This window comes from Abrus precatorius, unplaced genomic scaffold (assembly GCF_003935025.1).
Source record: "Abrus precatorius isolate BTA unplaced genomic scaffold, Abrus_2018 Scaffold5, whole genome shotgun sequence".
NCBI lineage: Eukaryota > Viridiplantae > Streptophyta > Magnoliopsida > Fabales > Fabaceae > Abrus > Abrus precatorius.
Genome location: NW_020874395.1, coordinates 15,226,057 through 15,239,999, shown reverse-complemented (window position 1 = coordinate 15,239,999; position 13,943 = coordinate 15,226,057). Strand labels below are relative to the sequence as shown.

The 13,943-nt window shown below is 31.9% G+C and overlaps 1 protein-coding gene across 1 annotated transcript; it reads left to right on the top strand.

Moving 5' to 3' along the window:
• The first annotated feature begins 4,011 nt into the window (after positions 1-4,011).
• On the top strand, positions 4,012-9,991 carry LOC113868074 (AMSH-like ubiquitin thioesterase 1). The gene is made up of 14 exons (XM_027503640.1): positions 4,012-4,280; positions 5,075-5,139; positions 5,269-5,344; positions 5,428-5,607; positions 5,732-5,826; positions 6,565-6,670; positions 6,746-6,792; positions 7,010-7,358; positions 7,564-7,653; positions 8,057-8,119; positions 8,213-8,287; positions 8,493-8,555; positions 9,009-9,061; positions 9,588-9,991. The coding sequence occupies exons 1-14, from the start codon at positions 4,164-4,166 to the stop codon at positions 9,760-9,762; spliced, it is 1,554 nt and encodes a 517-aa protein (XP_027359441.1). The 5' UTR covers positions 4,012-4,163; the 3' UTR covers positions 9,763-9,991.
• Positions 9,992-13,943: the final 3,952 nt, after the last annotated feature.

The window sequence follows — 13,943 nt, the reverse complement described above, 5'->3', positions numbered from 1 at the left end:
TACAATCACGAGTTTCGTTTTACATAATATTTTATTTTTCTTTCTTTCTTTTTCAATTTTCATGCTTCTTTGAAATAAAAAAAAACAAATTTTGAAAAAAAAACCACTTTAAATTAAATGAATAATAAATTTAGATCAGATAACTTTTTTCATAAAACTTTAAATTATTTGGCTTTTTCACAAAAATATAACTTTTTGGGTATAAAATTATGCATGTGCCCTGAAATTTATTCTCTTACACAAATGTCTTGAAAATGGTTAACAACAATCGATTAAAATCGATTTTTCTTTTTGTGATCCACCTTAAAACGAGTTGAACGAAGTTGAATGTGCACCATTGAAGTCGACTTTCGTTGTTGCTTTTTGAATCCAAAGAAGTCGATATAAGTCGACTTGCATATTACACGTAAAACGATTAAAATCAACTTCAATTTCGTTTTGAAGACGAGTATAATCGACTATAAGAGAGTAGCAACAACGAGGGACTAAGAGAGAAAGAAAATCAGAGAAATAAAGGAGACCAGAGAGAGTGAGACTAGATAACAATGAAGCGGAGACGACGAAAGAAGATGGATAATGGTCTATATCGACTGAATTTTGTTGATTATATTGCAAGCAAGCTGTTAACATAGGTAAATTAATTTTTAAATATATTTAGTTAAATTATAGTTAATTATTTATGTATTTAAGTTAATGTATTATTAATTCTATAAGTATATATTTAGAAATATGTGTAAATGTTAAGAATTATTATATTGTAAATTAATTTTAATTATTAATTATAATTATTATATTGAGGAATGTAAATAAAATTATATATTTATAATTATTATGATAATTTAGTTTTGTATTGTAGTAATTTATAATTATAATCATTTTGTTATAATATTTCATTTAAATCTTGTATATATTATTTTGTTATTGTACATGAAGCTTGAATTTTAAAAAGTAGATGTTATAATATGATGGTTCCTCTAGATTCAAGAATGAAACAATTTCTTAGGCAGACTAGTTTTTGGCATGTTGCACAAATGGTTCTAGTATTTGATTATGATAGGACACTTATAAGTACACTTGTAGAATGTTGGGGGTCTGAGACACATACATTTCATTTTCCATACGGAGAATGTACAATCACTTTGAAGGATGTTGTATTTCAGCTAGGCTTACGTGTAGATGAAGTTCCTATGAGTGGTTGCATTGGAGCGTGAGAGAAATTTTATGATCATAATATATGGGCATTATGTAAAGAGTTACTTGGAGTATTTTCTGATGAGAGAAACATAAAAAGATTTTCTATAAATCTACAGTTGTTCATAGATATATTTGGAGCATTACCTCACAATGCTGATGGACAAACTATTATCCATTACACTAGAGCATACATAATGATTCTATTTGGTGAGGTATTATTTCCAGATAAATCAAGATTTAAGGTTCATATGAAGTGGCTACTTCTTTTAGCTGATTTTACAGAGATTTCAAACTATAGTTGAGGTTCGGCTATTTTAGCATCTCTTTATTGTGAGCTATGTCGTGCGGTGAAATATAATGTCACCAAAATTGCAGGTTGTTTGCCTCTTATATAGTCTTGGGCATGGTATAGAATACCTCAGTTAACTCCTAGACACCATTATCCTCTCACTTTTCCACTAGCATTAAGGTACTATTATTTATGGATATATTAATTTTTATTATTTATATATGTTAAATTTGCAAGTAAAAAATAATTATGCTCATTTCAGGTGAAAAAGTTTTAGGTCATCGACGAGATTAGATATAGATAAGTTATTGCGATATAGGAGGATCATTGGTTCAATTGACATTAATGGGGCAAGTTGAAACATGATGTACGCTATTAACTTTTGTTTTAAATAATTATATTTATTTTGTCTAATATTTTATTTTACGACTTTCAGTTTAGGTGGATGCCCTAAAGCAACAATGAAGTCAGGAACATTACACCTCCTTTTGTGTATGATGAGGCTGATATTTGGGCATCTGTGACTGCTCTTATACATTTTACTGTGATTGAGTGGCACCATGTTAATCGCGTGGTTCGACAATATGGTTGAGCACAACACATACCAATCAACCCTATAAATATTGATCAATTGCATGCTAAGGATGAGAGAGGTGATCTAGAGATATTGTGGCCTGATTATCATGTGACATGACATGCTACATGGGAGGCACATAGGGAGAGGCGAGATCAATATCCTCTAGCAAATGATGATCGTCCCTCTATCGAGTACTTTCAGTGGTACTTATCAATCGCTAACAGATTTTTGTCATTGGATGAAGTTCCACATGATGCAGAGCTTAGGGACTTACCTGATGATGTACCACTACATGCCCCTCCAGCACCTAACATTACACACCCTGATGGCATTCCAAATAGACGTACTTTCATGCGTCGTTTGTGTGCAGGTACACGTGCTAGTAGACGTCAGTACTGTGATGAAGTACATATACCAGCCGACCTTTCAGCACACGATGTAGAACCTAGTGTAAATCTAACTGTACAGCAGACCTCACACTACGTATACTACCCGACACCCACATACCCTAGCCACCACTTCATGTCAAGACCTAGCCAATAGTAGTACATGATTGGTTCTTCTCAGCACCACTTCATGTCGGGCCCTAGCCTACCATGTATAACCCCTAGCCAACATTTTATGGGAGGTCCTAGTCATCAGTTCATATCAAATTCTTTTCTTACTCCCAGTCCTATGCAGCATATATCTTTTAGTCCACTTTTCATGTCAGATGCTAAGGTTACGAATTTGCTAAGGTCATTGATCGGTACAATACCACCTGCAGATAATTTATATCGACCATCACCATCACATATCCGAACTCTCTCCTTCAATAGTTCATCGGAGGAGGAGGAACATACACACCGAAGACCTGTATGACAGATTATATATCGTCGTTGTACAATAGGGAGTCGCCTTGCTGGACCCAGACACAATAGGCGTGACCCATAGTCACATATGCTGCATGATGATCTATATATTTTATGGACTATGTACTTTAAAATTTTAATTTTTTGTACTTTATAATTTTATTTTTATGTCCTTTCAAATTTTAATTTTATGTACTTTAAAAATTTAAATATTATGTAATTTAAAATTTAAATTTTATGTCATTTGAAATATTATTTTTACATTGATATCATTTAATAATTTTATAATTAAATATTAATAAATTTAATTAAAATTATTATTTTTCTTTAATTTAAATAAAAAATTTAAACAAAATAACTTATAATACAGAATATAGAAGTCAATTATAATCAACTTTTACATAACATAGAAGTCAATTATAATCAACTTTATTTTAATATTTTTTTATTAAAATTTTAAAAATAATTATAATCGACTCTTATATAACATAGAAGTCGATTATAATCAACTTTATTTTAACACTTTTTTATTGAAATTTTAAAAACAATTATAATCGACTTCTGTATTTGTGTGTAAAATCAGTTTTAATCGATTTCTATATAACTCAAATTAAGATATTTATATAAAAAAATATTTCAAAACATATAAGTAATTTTATATTTAAAATCTTTTATTTGTGTAAAAAACCTATTATTTAGACTCGTGACAATATTTTTCATAATTTTATTTTATATATTGTCATAATTCTATTCAAATGGATCACAATAATATGATTTTATAATAAATAGCATTATTTATAATATTTTATTTTTATTTTTTATGTGCACATAAATAAAAACACTTATAAGGTGTATGCGATTATTTTTAAAATGTAAGATTATTAACTTATTTTCTAATATTATAAAGCGCGTTACTTTTTCATGGACGACAACGGCGGGTGAAACGGCAGTTTACCAAACTGCAAACGCAAAATTGGGAGTAACAATTTTTTGAAAAAACAAAGAAAGAGAAAATAAAAATCCGGCAACGCGGGAGCAGCCAAACAGGTCCTTAGTCGACCCTGCGTTGCCATATTTACCCTCAGAACAAACAAAATTTACAATCCATTGGTTCAACCCCTTTCCCTGAACCTTACCTAAGTCGCCGTTGATGATCAATTCCTCACCTCTCGCAGCGGTGATGTGATCGTGTCTCTGTAAGAAGAAGAAGACGGTGAAACGCTTCGTTTCGAGAATCAATTAGAATAAAACAATGCGGTCTTCTTCTTCGGACAGGATCAACATCGCTGCCAGTGCTCAGAAACTCGATGTTGATAATCGAATCTCTCTCCGTTTCTACTACCGCATCGCCGATAACATCCTCCGACAGGTCCTTCTCTTCTTCATCTTCATGCAATTTCTATGTATTAAATAATTGGAATGAAGGAACCTTCGTGATAGATAGATAGCTGATAGGGTTTAATTTATGTTTTTTTTTTGTGTTGTTTTTCTTTGTTTTTCTTTTTTTAGAAATATTTAACATTTTTAAATATAAATACGCTTTCAATTTATTGATTTTATTGCGTGTGTAGTGAAAGGATGAGGGACAGAAAAAAGAGTTTGCTGAGATGTTGCAATTTGCACTGCTGACTAGCCTCTTACGAAATACTTTGTAGCATTTGATTCTCATAAGCATTTTTTAGCTTATTTTAATAAGTCATCATTTAAAAGGAACTTATTGAATAAGCGCTTAATGAAGCTGTATATCCAGATGAATCAATATCATAAAATGCAGTGTGTTAGATACGAATGTTGAAGTATATTAGGCTATGTTCATAAAATTTCATTAGTATTTGGAATTTTCCATGCGATATAGTAAATGAGATAATGTTAGAGTGGCATGAAAAGTGACGTGACGTGCATGGATGCCAGTATCTAGTTTCATCCTTGCATTTTCCTTGCAGTCAGTTTCTGTTATGAAGAATAATGCTGATAAGTAGTTTATTCTTTATTTCAGCATATTTTGTGCATATACTGCTGGTTGCTTGTGCTAATATTGTCGTTCCTGTCCTTGAATTTATTGTCCTGCTTTAATTTTTTTTCTTTTATATCTGAAAATGTTCATGTTGCATCTTTATTGCTCTGCAAGACCCTCATCTCCAACTTTTGATTTTAACATTGCAGGCTGACATATTTCGTGCAGAGAAGAATATTATTGACCTATATGTCATGCTTCTAAGATTTTCTAGGTAACACTCGTTCGCTTGTATGACTATTTGACACATGGTATATTTGTCTTCAGTTGATTAGTTTAAAACAGGTATTTGTTACTTTTTCATTAAACTGCATTGAGTGTCCTTCCATTTTTTTTGTTTCAGTTTGGCCACTGAGACAATACCACGTCACCGAGATTATAGATCATCTCCACAAATCAAGAAAGAATCGTTGAAAAAGGTTAGCCATTGATACTGTTCTTCAAATGAAAATTGTTGTTATAGAATCTTGGATTAAGTCTGATTTTCAAGTTCTTGTGGTAGAAATTGTTAATTTCTTTGAATGAACTGGAGAAGTTGAAGCCAGGAGTCCAACAGAAGATCAATGAACTCAACAGCAAACATGCATACCAACCAAATGGGCAGGGAAAATTTAATTCAAATAATTCACTTGATTTCGCACCTGTGAAAAAGCAAACTTTGGGTAGTAATGGCCAAATAAAGGTAAACTTTGCAGAACTTACTCTGTCAAAGGTTGTCATTCATAAGTGCTAATCTTTCCCAAAAATTAAATCTTTTCTGTTTTTCTGCTCCCCTTGAAAAGAAGTTTTGCTGTATATTTGACCAGGCAGTCAGACCATCTGCTGGGGAGCTTGTTTACCAAGGATCAAGGAGCCAACAGTTCTCTTATGGCAGGCCTGTGGGAGAGCATGCACGGAGACTGTAAGTATTGAACTCATAATTCATGTATAATTGACTTCCTAATGATGATAGGTATTGCATATACTATTGCAGTTTCTTGTTTCATCGAATGAAGTTAAATCTAATATCATGAGGAAAACTGTGTTTAAAAGTCAATAATGCTAGATGCTCTTCTCTTCCTTGTGCAATGTCAGTAGTGTGACTCTGCTAATCTGAGTTTTTGTTGTAAGAGTAGTTCAAATCTACTTGTTTCTTTTACATTAATGTGTTGCATTTTTAATATAAAATTTGACCTGGTTAAGTGAGCAACAGCATTTTCTTTTCCTGGGTTATACCTGCTGGTTGAAATAGAATTTATCTTTGTATCAAATAGTATTGATGGATACACTATGGAATTTTCAGATGTCACTGATTGGAAAACCTTGAAAGAAGTTACATCAGTCAAAGAATTTTAAAAAGTTAAAAATAAGAAATTTTAACATATTTAAATAATTTAAATGACCATATACCAAAGGATTCAGGAAATGTTAAAAAATGAGAACATGGAAAGTTATTTTAATCCCCAAGAACCAGAAAACCAGTGAAGCAAGGTCCAATTGTAGTTTGGGTTTAGGAAATTGCTTCAGCTACATCTAATTTTATCATTCATTTGATTTAATCGTGCTTAGCCTTTTGAGGCATTTCACATACTACTTGTACTTTTTTTGGAAAAATATTGTTTGACTAAGAGATCCCTATATTTTTGCTAACCTTATGCAGATGTCTAACTCTTCCACCTCCAAAGGAGGAAACTCTTTCTAGACATTCTATCCTTGGTCCCAATGGGCTTAATGGGCAGTGGAGACCACCAACGACTGATAAAGGGGTATGCTAGTTTGGATTTGTATGTTTTAATTCTATTCTACTGAAAGATCATCCTGATTTTTCTCTCTGGATGTAGGTCAGGTATCCAACCAACATAGATCTTTCTCCAGTTAAAATACCAAGGTAATTGCTTATTTTAAGTTTCTGTTGTGCTTTTCTCTATTATTGGCCATCCAGTTATTCCAAGAAAAAAGTGATGTTGTATGTCAATTCTAGCCCTTTTAAAATGATTCATTGGATCTCAATATTTTAAAATTAATTTTGTATGCCATAATGTATTCAGAGCTGGTTTATGTATTATTTTTAATATTAATTACTTCTATCTTATCTGAACATTCAGCCTAGTAAATCCCCTGGAAGATGAATCTCTGAATAAAAAAGATAATAACATTGCCGAACACAGTAAATCAGATTTTGATTCAATTCTTATCCAAAGTGAGGACTGCCAGCCCCAGCCTCAGCCTCAGCCTCAGCATGATCAGGAGCCTCCTTCTCTTATTTCTTTTGAAACAACAGAAACCTCTGCTCAAATAGAAGTTATCAGACAGCCTTCTCCTCCACCTGTACTTGCTGAAGTCCAAGATTTGTTCCCTGCAGTGTCACTTCTTGTTAATGAAGCAGAATGCAAGACAGAAATTCCATCATCAGATGGCTCTGTTAATGCTGAGTCCCCTCTCCAACTGCACATTGTGAGTCAACAATATTAATTTCTTATCTTTTTTTTTTTTTTTTTTTTTTTACATACTCTTCATTTTGGTTGACATTTCTGTGGAGGCATAGCTAATTTCTTGTTTAGTATTTAGTTTCTTTAAATATTTTTTCAATTTCTAAAATATTAAAGTTGAATGAAGTTTGACATTATTCTCTTTCTTCTAATAATTGTTTCTATTGTAGTCAACTGCTTTGATGGAGAGTTTTATGAAGCTTGCCAAGTCGAATACCAAAAGAAATTTAGAGACTTGTGGTGTCCTTGCTGGTTTGCTAGTAAGTGATGTTCACTTTTTTGTCTTAAAGTAATGCAATATGCAGAGATTGATCCAAAGGATCTTGGGATCCCCAAATTGAATTATGCATTAACTAACTAATAAACAGTAATTACCCCATTGCTCTAATCCCTGCAACTAAAAATATATTTGGAAAAAAACTACGTTTTGTATGTCTATCAATCTTATGCTAGTGCAATAACTACATTTTCTTTTTATTTTTCTCTGTTTATTATCTGTGTTCATAGATCGACTTTTCATATGCATTGTATTTATAAATGTTAGTTTGTAAAATGTTCCCCAGTTTAGTTGGGCTCCTTTGCTTTAGTTTCTCCTGCCTTCAATACTTAATGTTCAACTGTGGGATATTGATTGCAATTTTGTAAAACACACCTGATCTGCAGAAAAACAGAAAATTCTATATTACTGCCCTTATAATCCCAAAGCAGGAGTCAACTTCAGATTCTGTAAGTTTTCTTTCACAATAAATTTTTTGGGGGATATGTATTTCTATTATTTATTCTGTAAATGTTACATTTATTATTGTTCTTCCGGAGCAGTGTCAGACTACAAATGAAGAGGAAATATTTGAAGTGCAGGACAAACGATCCCTTTTCCCCCTTGGGTGGATCCATGTGAGTTTTCAAACTTCCATGTTTGGTGGAAACTAATTTAGGTTGTGTGAAGTTGTTTCTTCCTATTTCAAACTTCCAAAAATAGATATCAGAAACAATATAATGCAGAATGAAACTTATGATTGTGTGACTGTAGTTTCATTTGTTGTAGTGTAAAATTATGTTTTATCTGAATTTCTTATTTTTTATTATTCTGCATTGCCAGACACATCCTACGCAATCTTGTTTCATGTCATCAATTGATCTGCACACTCATTACTCCTATCAGGTGAGATAATTGATTTTAATTAAATTTCCATGAATGTTCTTTGCTAAATATCTGGAGATGTCTGTATATGCTGTTTCTTAACGAGGAAATGATAGAAGAGAGAACTGAAGAACTGCTAATGATGGGAATGTTTCATACATTACTTATATCTCTAAATTCTTGCACTATTTTATGACATTGAATTGTTGTAAATGGCCGTCCTAGATTCAGCTAATGATCTTTATTTGCCGAACATATAGCTTAGAATAAAATTCATATAGAACATATAAGTTAAAATCTATGTGCAAAATCCTTTACTTTACCCTTGCTTTGTAATCAAACTTTACACATTGGTATTTTGGTTGCGTTTCTTTCTTCTATTGTTTCTATAGATGGGGCTATTCTGTTACATTACACATCCTGTATTTCTTTATACTTTTTATTTGTTTCTTATGCAAATTTTTGTTTTTTAAGATTATGCTGCCAGAAGCTGTTGCAATAGTCATGGCGCCAAGAGATAGTTCAAGGTAAGATCACATCTCGGATGTGTTTTTTGATGTATGGATGAGCAAAGAAAACATCTCCATAACAGAATAAATTTGGTGAGACCCAAATTGCATAATAGAGACGTGACCTTTTAAGTTTAGGAAACACAGACACAAAGTAAAACTTTGGATAAGAGGCGAAAGCCTTTTTTGGATAATCTAAAGCATGCAATAATGTTAGCAGAACTCTAATTCTCTGATTGTTCCTAAAAATACTTAATAATCCATGTTCCAAAATATAGAGTGAAGTATTTGCTATGAAAAATACATTAAAAAAACAATTATAGTTGCTTCCATCTTATTTGGCGTATTCCTAGAGCAGCATATTAATCATCCTTTGCCCCATAAAATGGAGATAGGTATATTCTCATATTTACACATTAAGAAGGTACTAAATTTTGGACGTTCTATCATAATCATTTCAAGTTTTTGATATTTATTTGTGTTATCTGTCTTTGAGAATATTTTGCTACTTATTTTGTATTTACTTTTGTCAATTTACATGCAGAAACCATGGCATTTTTCGGTTGACAGCCCCTGGTGGAATGTCTGTCATTAAACAATGCCAGCAACGTGGCTTTCATCCACATAATCAGCCTCCAGATGGTGGTCCTATTTACAAGACCTGTACAGATGTTTATATGAACCCAGACTTAAAATTTGATGTCATTGATCTTCGATGATAAGAGTTATGCCCCCTTTCATTGTTTATATACCATGCTTTCTCCTATATAGTTTTTACTCTTTCCATTAATTCAGCCGTGGCCGTAAAACATGTCCCGGCTCTGTTTGTCAAAAGAAATCTTGCTCGTTTGCTGTTTATTCTTTGGCTTACACTCATTTTAATTAACTATTAATCGCTGCGCTGCATGCATGGTCATTTGTACTATAATATCAAATTGTTTTGCAAACAAACAAGTACCGAGTTTCTGTTCATTTATGGTTAGGATATAGTCTTGATTCATTCGTTGTGCTTATTTAAAAAAATTAATGAAAATGTGTTATATTGCTAAAAAAAATTATTATTATATACGGAACATTGTCGAAGTTTAATTCTGAAAGTGGACTAAATTTTAATTGACAAGATTATTACCTTCAAGGATTATCAAGGTATCAATTATTTTTGACTTGTAAGAAATTTTCTTCAATTGTTAACTTTAAGAGATTTATGTTTATCTTTATATACTTCATAGAATATTTTGTTACAATGTCTGAATATATATTAAATTAGAGAGTGGGGGTCTCGTCAGCTGTAGATTTTCTTATGCTGTTTGTTGGGTGGTTTGTTTCAGAAATCTCAAACCTATTAACGATATATTCGTACAATTGTGATTGTTTTAGTGTATTGGTCTAATAGAAATGTTAAATTTATAAAATTAGTAAATTAAAATAACGTCCTTACACTATTATTAAATTAAATCATTAAATTTGACTAAAAAATTTATCAATATACTTTCCATGTATAAAATACAATATAATAATAATAAATAAAAATCTTGGGGTATTTCTGGTCGACTATAATCCTCCTTAAAAAATTCCATATGGGTAGAATGCTGGCAGTGTGTCATTCCCAACATGTGCACTTTTTCTTATGATACGGAATCTAAAACAAAGATTGAGACAATGTCCTCACGCAATCGTTGTCAATCTCTAACACGGTACTCTTTCGTGATCAACGGAGAAATACAAATGTGAGTTACTGCAAGAAAAAAGTTTGAAAATGAGCACTTAGCTAAATTTGGTTCAAGTGCTAACGATTTTAATCCTAAATGGTCAGAATATAGTGACTTGCATGGAAGTAGGTTAGGCGTGAAGCTACTCTGAAATTAAGAACTACCATGATGTGTTGTGTCAACCCTGATAACTTGATTGACCAACCTATACCTCTATTCAAAATTCCCCATTTACAATTTTTCAACATATCATATAAATATATTCAAATCTGATCGATTTGGCTGATTCTATGATGTGAGGTTCGTGATGGAAATATTTTTATTAATCAAGACCGGTAGCAGTTATGTTTCTTGCTGATGCACTTGAGATAATGAAGTTAAGGCTAATACAATTAATGACAGTGCCAACTATAATGAAAATGATCTTACAGCTAGATGAGGTCATTCTATCAGTAAGTAGTACCCTAATAATATTTTCTTAAAGAAGAGCTAAGTCTTTAAATTTGATTTTCTCTAATCTATTATATGTTATTTATCTATCAGTTTATTATATTAAATGTTATCTATATAAAAGCTGTTATATGCACTATAGACTTGTACTTCTCTCATTTCTTATTCATCTCTTATTATTAAGTCACATTAGTAAACCTTTAACGTTCTTAGCTTCTCCTTCCTCCAACCTTTTAATATCTCTCCATGACAACAAAGTGACATAAAGTATCATTTCCTCCCCTCAGTTGATTCACCCTTGATGTATAAATAAATGCCTAATGTAATTAAGGTATAATATTTGATTCAATTTATTTTGCCTTTCTTTTCTCCTAAAAAGAATTTTGACCAAATAAAATTAAAAAAAGTAAAAAAGTAGGTTTTCCCTCCTCTTTAATGAAGATATATATATATATATATATATATCTTTTTTTTTTTTTTTGGGGGGGGGGGGGGGAGAGGGACTTTTAAGAATGTTAGTTTTAAGGGAATGTTTGACCGAGAACATTTTAAATTTCCCAAGAATCTTATTATATATTTACCCAACAAGTTCATATCTAGTTCATATCTCTCTACTTACTTAACCATAGCATTTGTTTATGTACTTAGATTAACATGCCAACGACAAAAGAGTGAAAAATTATCACATCAATAGATGCAAGTGCAATTACAATAGGCATAATTGTTTCACTTGGAATGAACTCACAACTAGTAGGAAAGTGGAAACCAATGATAATTTCATTTTTATGGAGAGAAAAATGCATTGATCCAATTTTATTTGAAGATTAACCATCCATCATAATCATACATACAATATATACAAGAAAAATTCTTGCTGGGGATACTGGCTGTGACAGTTTTTCTCTTGTTCAGATGCAATCAACATCAATGGAATGTTCTGTGAAGACAATAATAGAAGACAAAGCCAAATATGTTTTCCTGCTGTGGTTTCTCTTGTGGAAATAGAAAATACATGCATGGAAAGACAATCATAGCAGGTATTTTCTGAATAAAATTTGAACTAATTTCACCAACAAAACAGCATGTGCTAATTTTACCAGCTCCTTTTTGGGCAACTGGTCTAGCCTAAAGCCTCTCATGGAAAGGACTCTCTTAAACCGCTTCAGTAATGGCGTTGCTTTCCAAATTGAAAAACAACTAATTTTTCGTTCATTTTATTTTTGTGTTCTGGAGCTGCATTTGGATAGAATGGAAAATTTAGTAATGGCAGTGAAGTTTCCTACAAAAGTTAAAACATTATAAATGATTCACTTAGAATTTATTGTAACTGAAGTAAACCAAACCATGGTTTTCTTCCTCTTTATTCTTCAAATAAAAAGGAAAAAAGGATCACCTTTTACCATACTTTTTCAACAGAAAGACACACCATTTCATTAATAAGCTTATTTTCTTCACACATAATAAGGCATCTTAACGTGCACCACCACCTAGCTAATTAATTTTTTTTAATGGTGAAAACCTAGATAATTGAATTATTATTCTATGCAAACGATGTATGTGCTATGTTCATGATATATTATTTCCTTCTGTTCGTGACTTGGGGTCCACTAAAGCAACCACAACCAAGTGTGTATAGGGTTTATCAACTATAATAAGGATAGGTCTCACTCCAAAGTGCATGGCATTTCCAGTGCATATTATAGTTTTTGGTTACATCTTTTATTGTACCAAGCAATTGTTTCTGCTGATGCCAATTTTGGGTGGGGAGAGAAGCTTTGGGGGGTCCTTCATATAGTGGGTGAGTGGGGCCCCATGTTGTGGCAAGTTTTGAGCATTCCAAATAAGGGGTTAAGTACTGTTTTGTCATCAGTGTTAGTTTTTTCATTCTTCCAAATAGGGAGGTTGCTCACATGACAAGTTGACAAAAATGGGTTATCTGTTTTGGTGAAATGAAGAAACTGTAGTTATCTGTTAGGGTCCATCCTCTAAGGTGACCCCCACAGCCCATACTACATAGAGTTTGCCCATCAAGATATGAACCTACAATTTTCTTCTCATCCCTATAATCTGTCTTATACCTACTATTATTTTAACCTCATTTTGCCACTTTCATAAGAGGAAGGTTTCATTCTTTCCATATAGATAACAAAGTGCCCTTTTAATATTTAGGCTAAAGAAATAAAAATGTCTGTATCACTCTCAGGTTTGGTTCATCTTATTTTGGAGAAATAATAGTTTATTTTTGTCAGTTTTAAAACCTTTTTTTTAAAGACAATTTTCTTAAACCACTGTTTCCAAACAAATACTAACTCTTTAAATATTCATGAACTATTTCGGTGGGGTACACTTCAACGTGACATTTTTAGTATATAAGAATTTTTTTTGGGATATAGGAAAAGTTTAGGTGAGTTGAGTACTAATAAATCAATAAGGTCAAAGCATATTTCTAAACTCTGAGGACCTACTAATGAAGTCTTTACATTAATAGTGAGTTTTGAATCTGTATTTTTGTGTAATACAAATTTGATACTTATTAACTGAATAAAAATGTAAGAAGATCATAGACGCATTTTAATTATTCGCCCCCAGTACTATACTGATTAATTTATGTTTTCATAGTTAAGTAGTTATTACTTAACATGGTAATATGGCATTGAGTGGACAGCACCTTGCATCTTATACTTTGGCTGAGTTGATACTGTCAGAAATTTGTAAGGACAGCAAGAATCATACCTAATGAA

What these genes read in the sequence shown, in the direction of transcription:
- LOC113868074 (XM_027503640.1), top strand. Translation starts at nt 4,164, where the DNA reads ATGCGGTCTTCTTCTTCGGACAGGATCAACATCGCTGCCAGTGCTCAG. An exon ending in CCCCTCTCCAACTGCACATT is followed by an intron (nt 7,359 to 7,563) that starts GTGAGTCAACAA and finishes TTTCTATTGTAG; the next exon opens with TCAACTGCTTTGATGGAGAG. An exon ending in TCCCCCTTGGGTGGATCCAT is followed by an intron (nt 8,288 to 8,492) that starts GTGAGTTTTCAA and finishes CTGCATTGCCAG; the next exon opens with ACACATCCTACGCAATCTTG.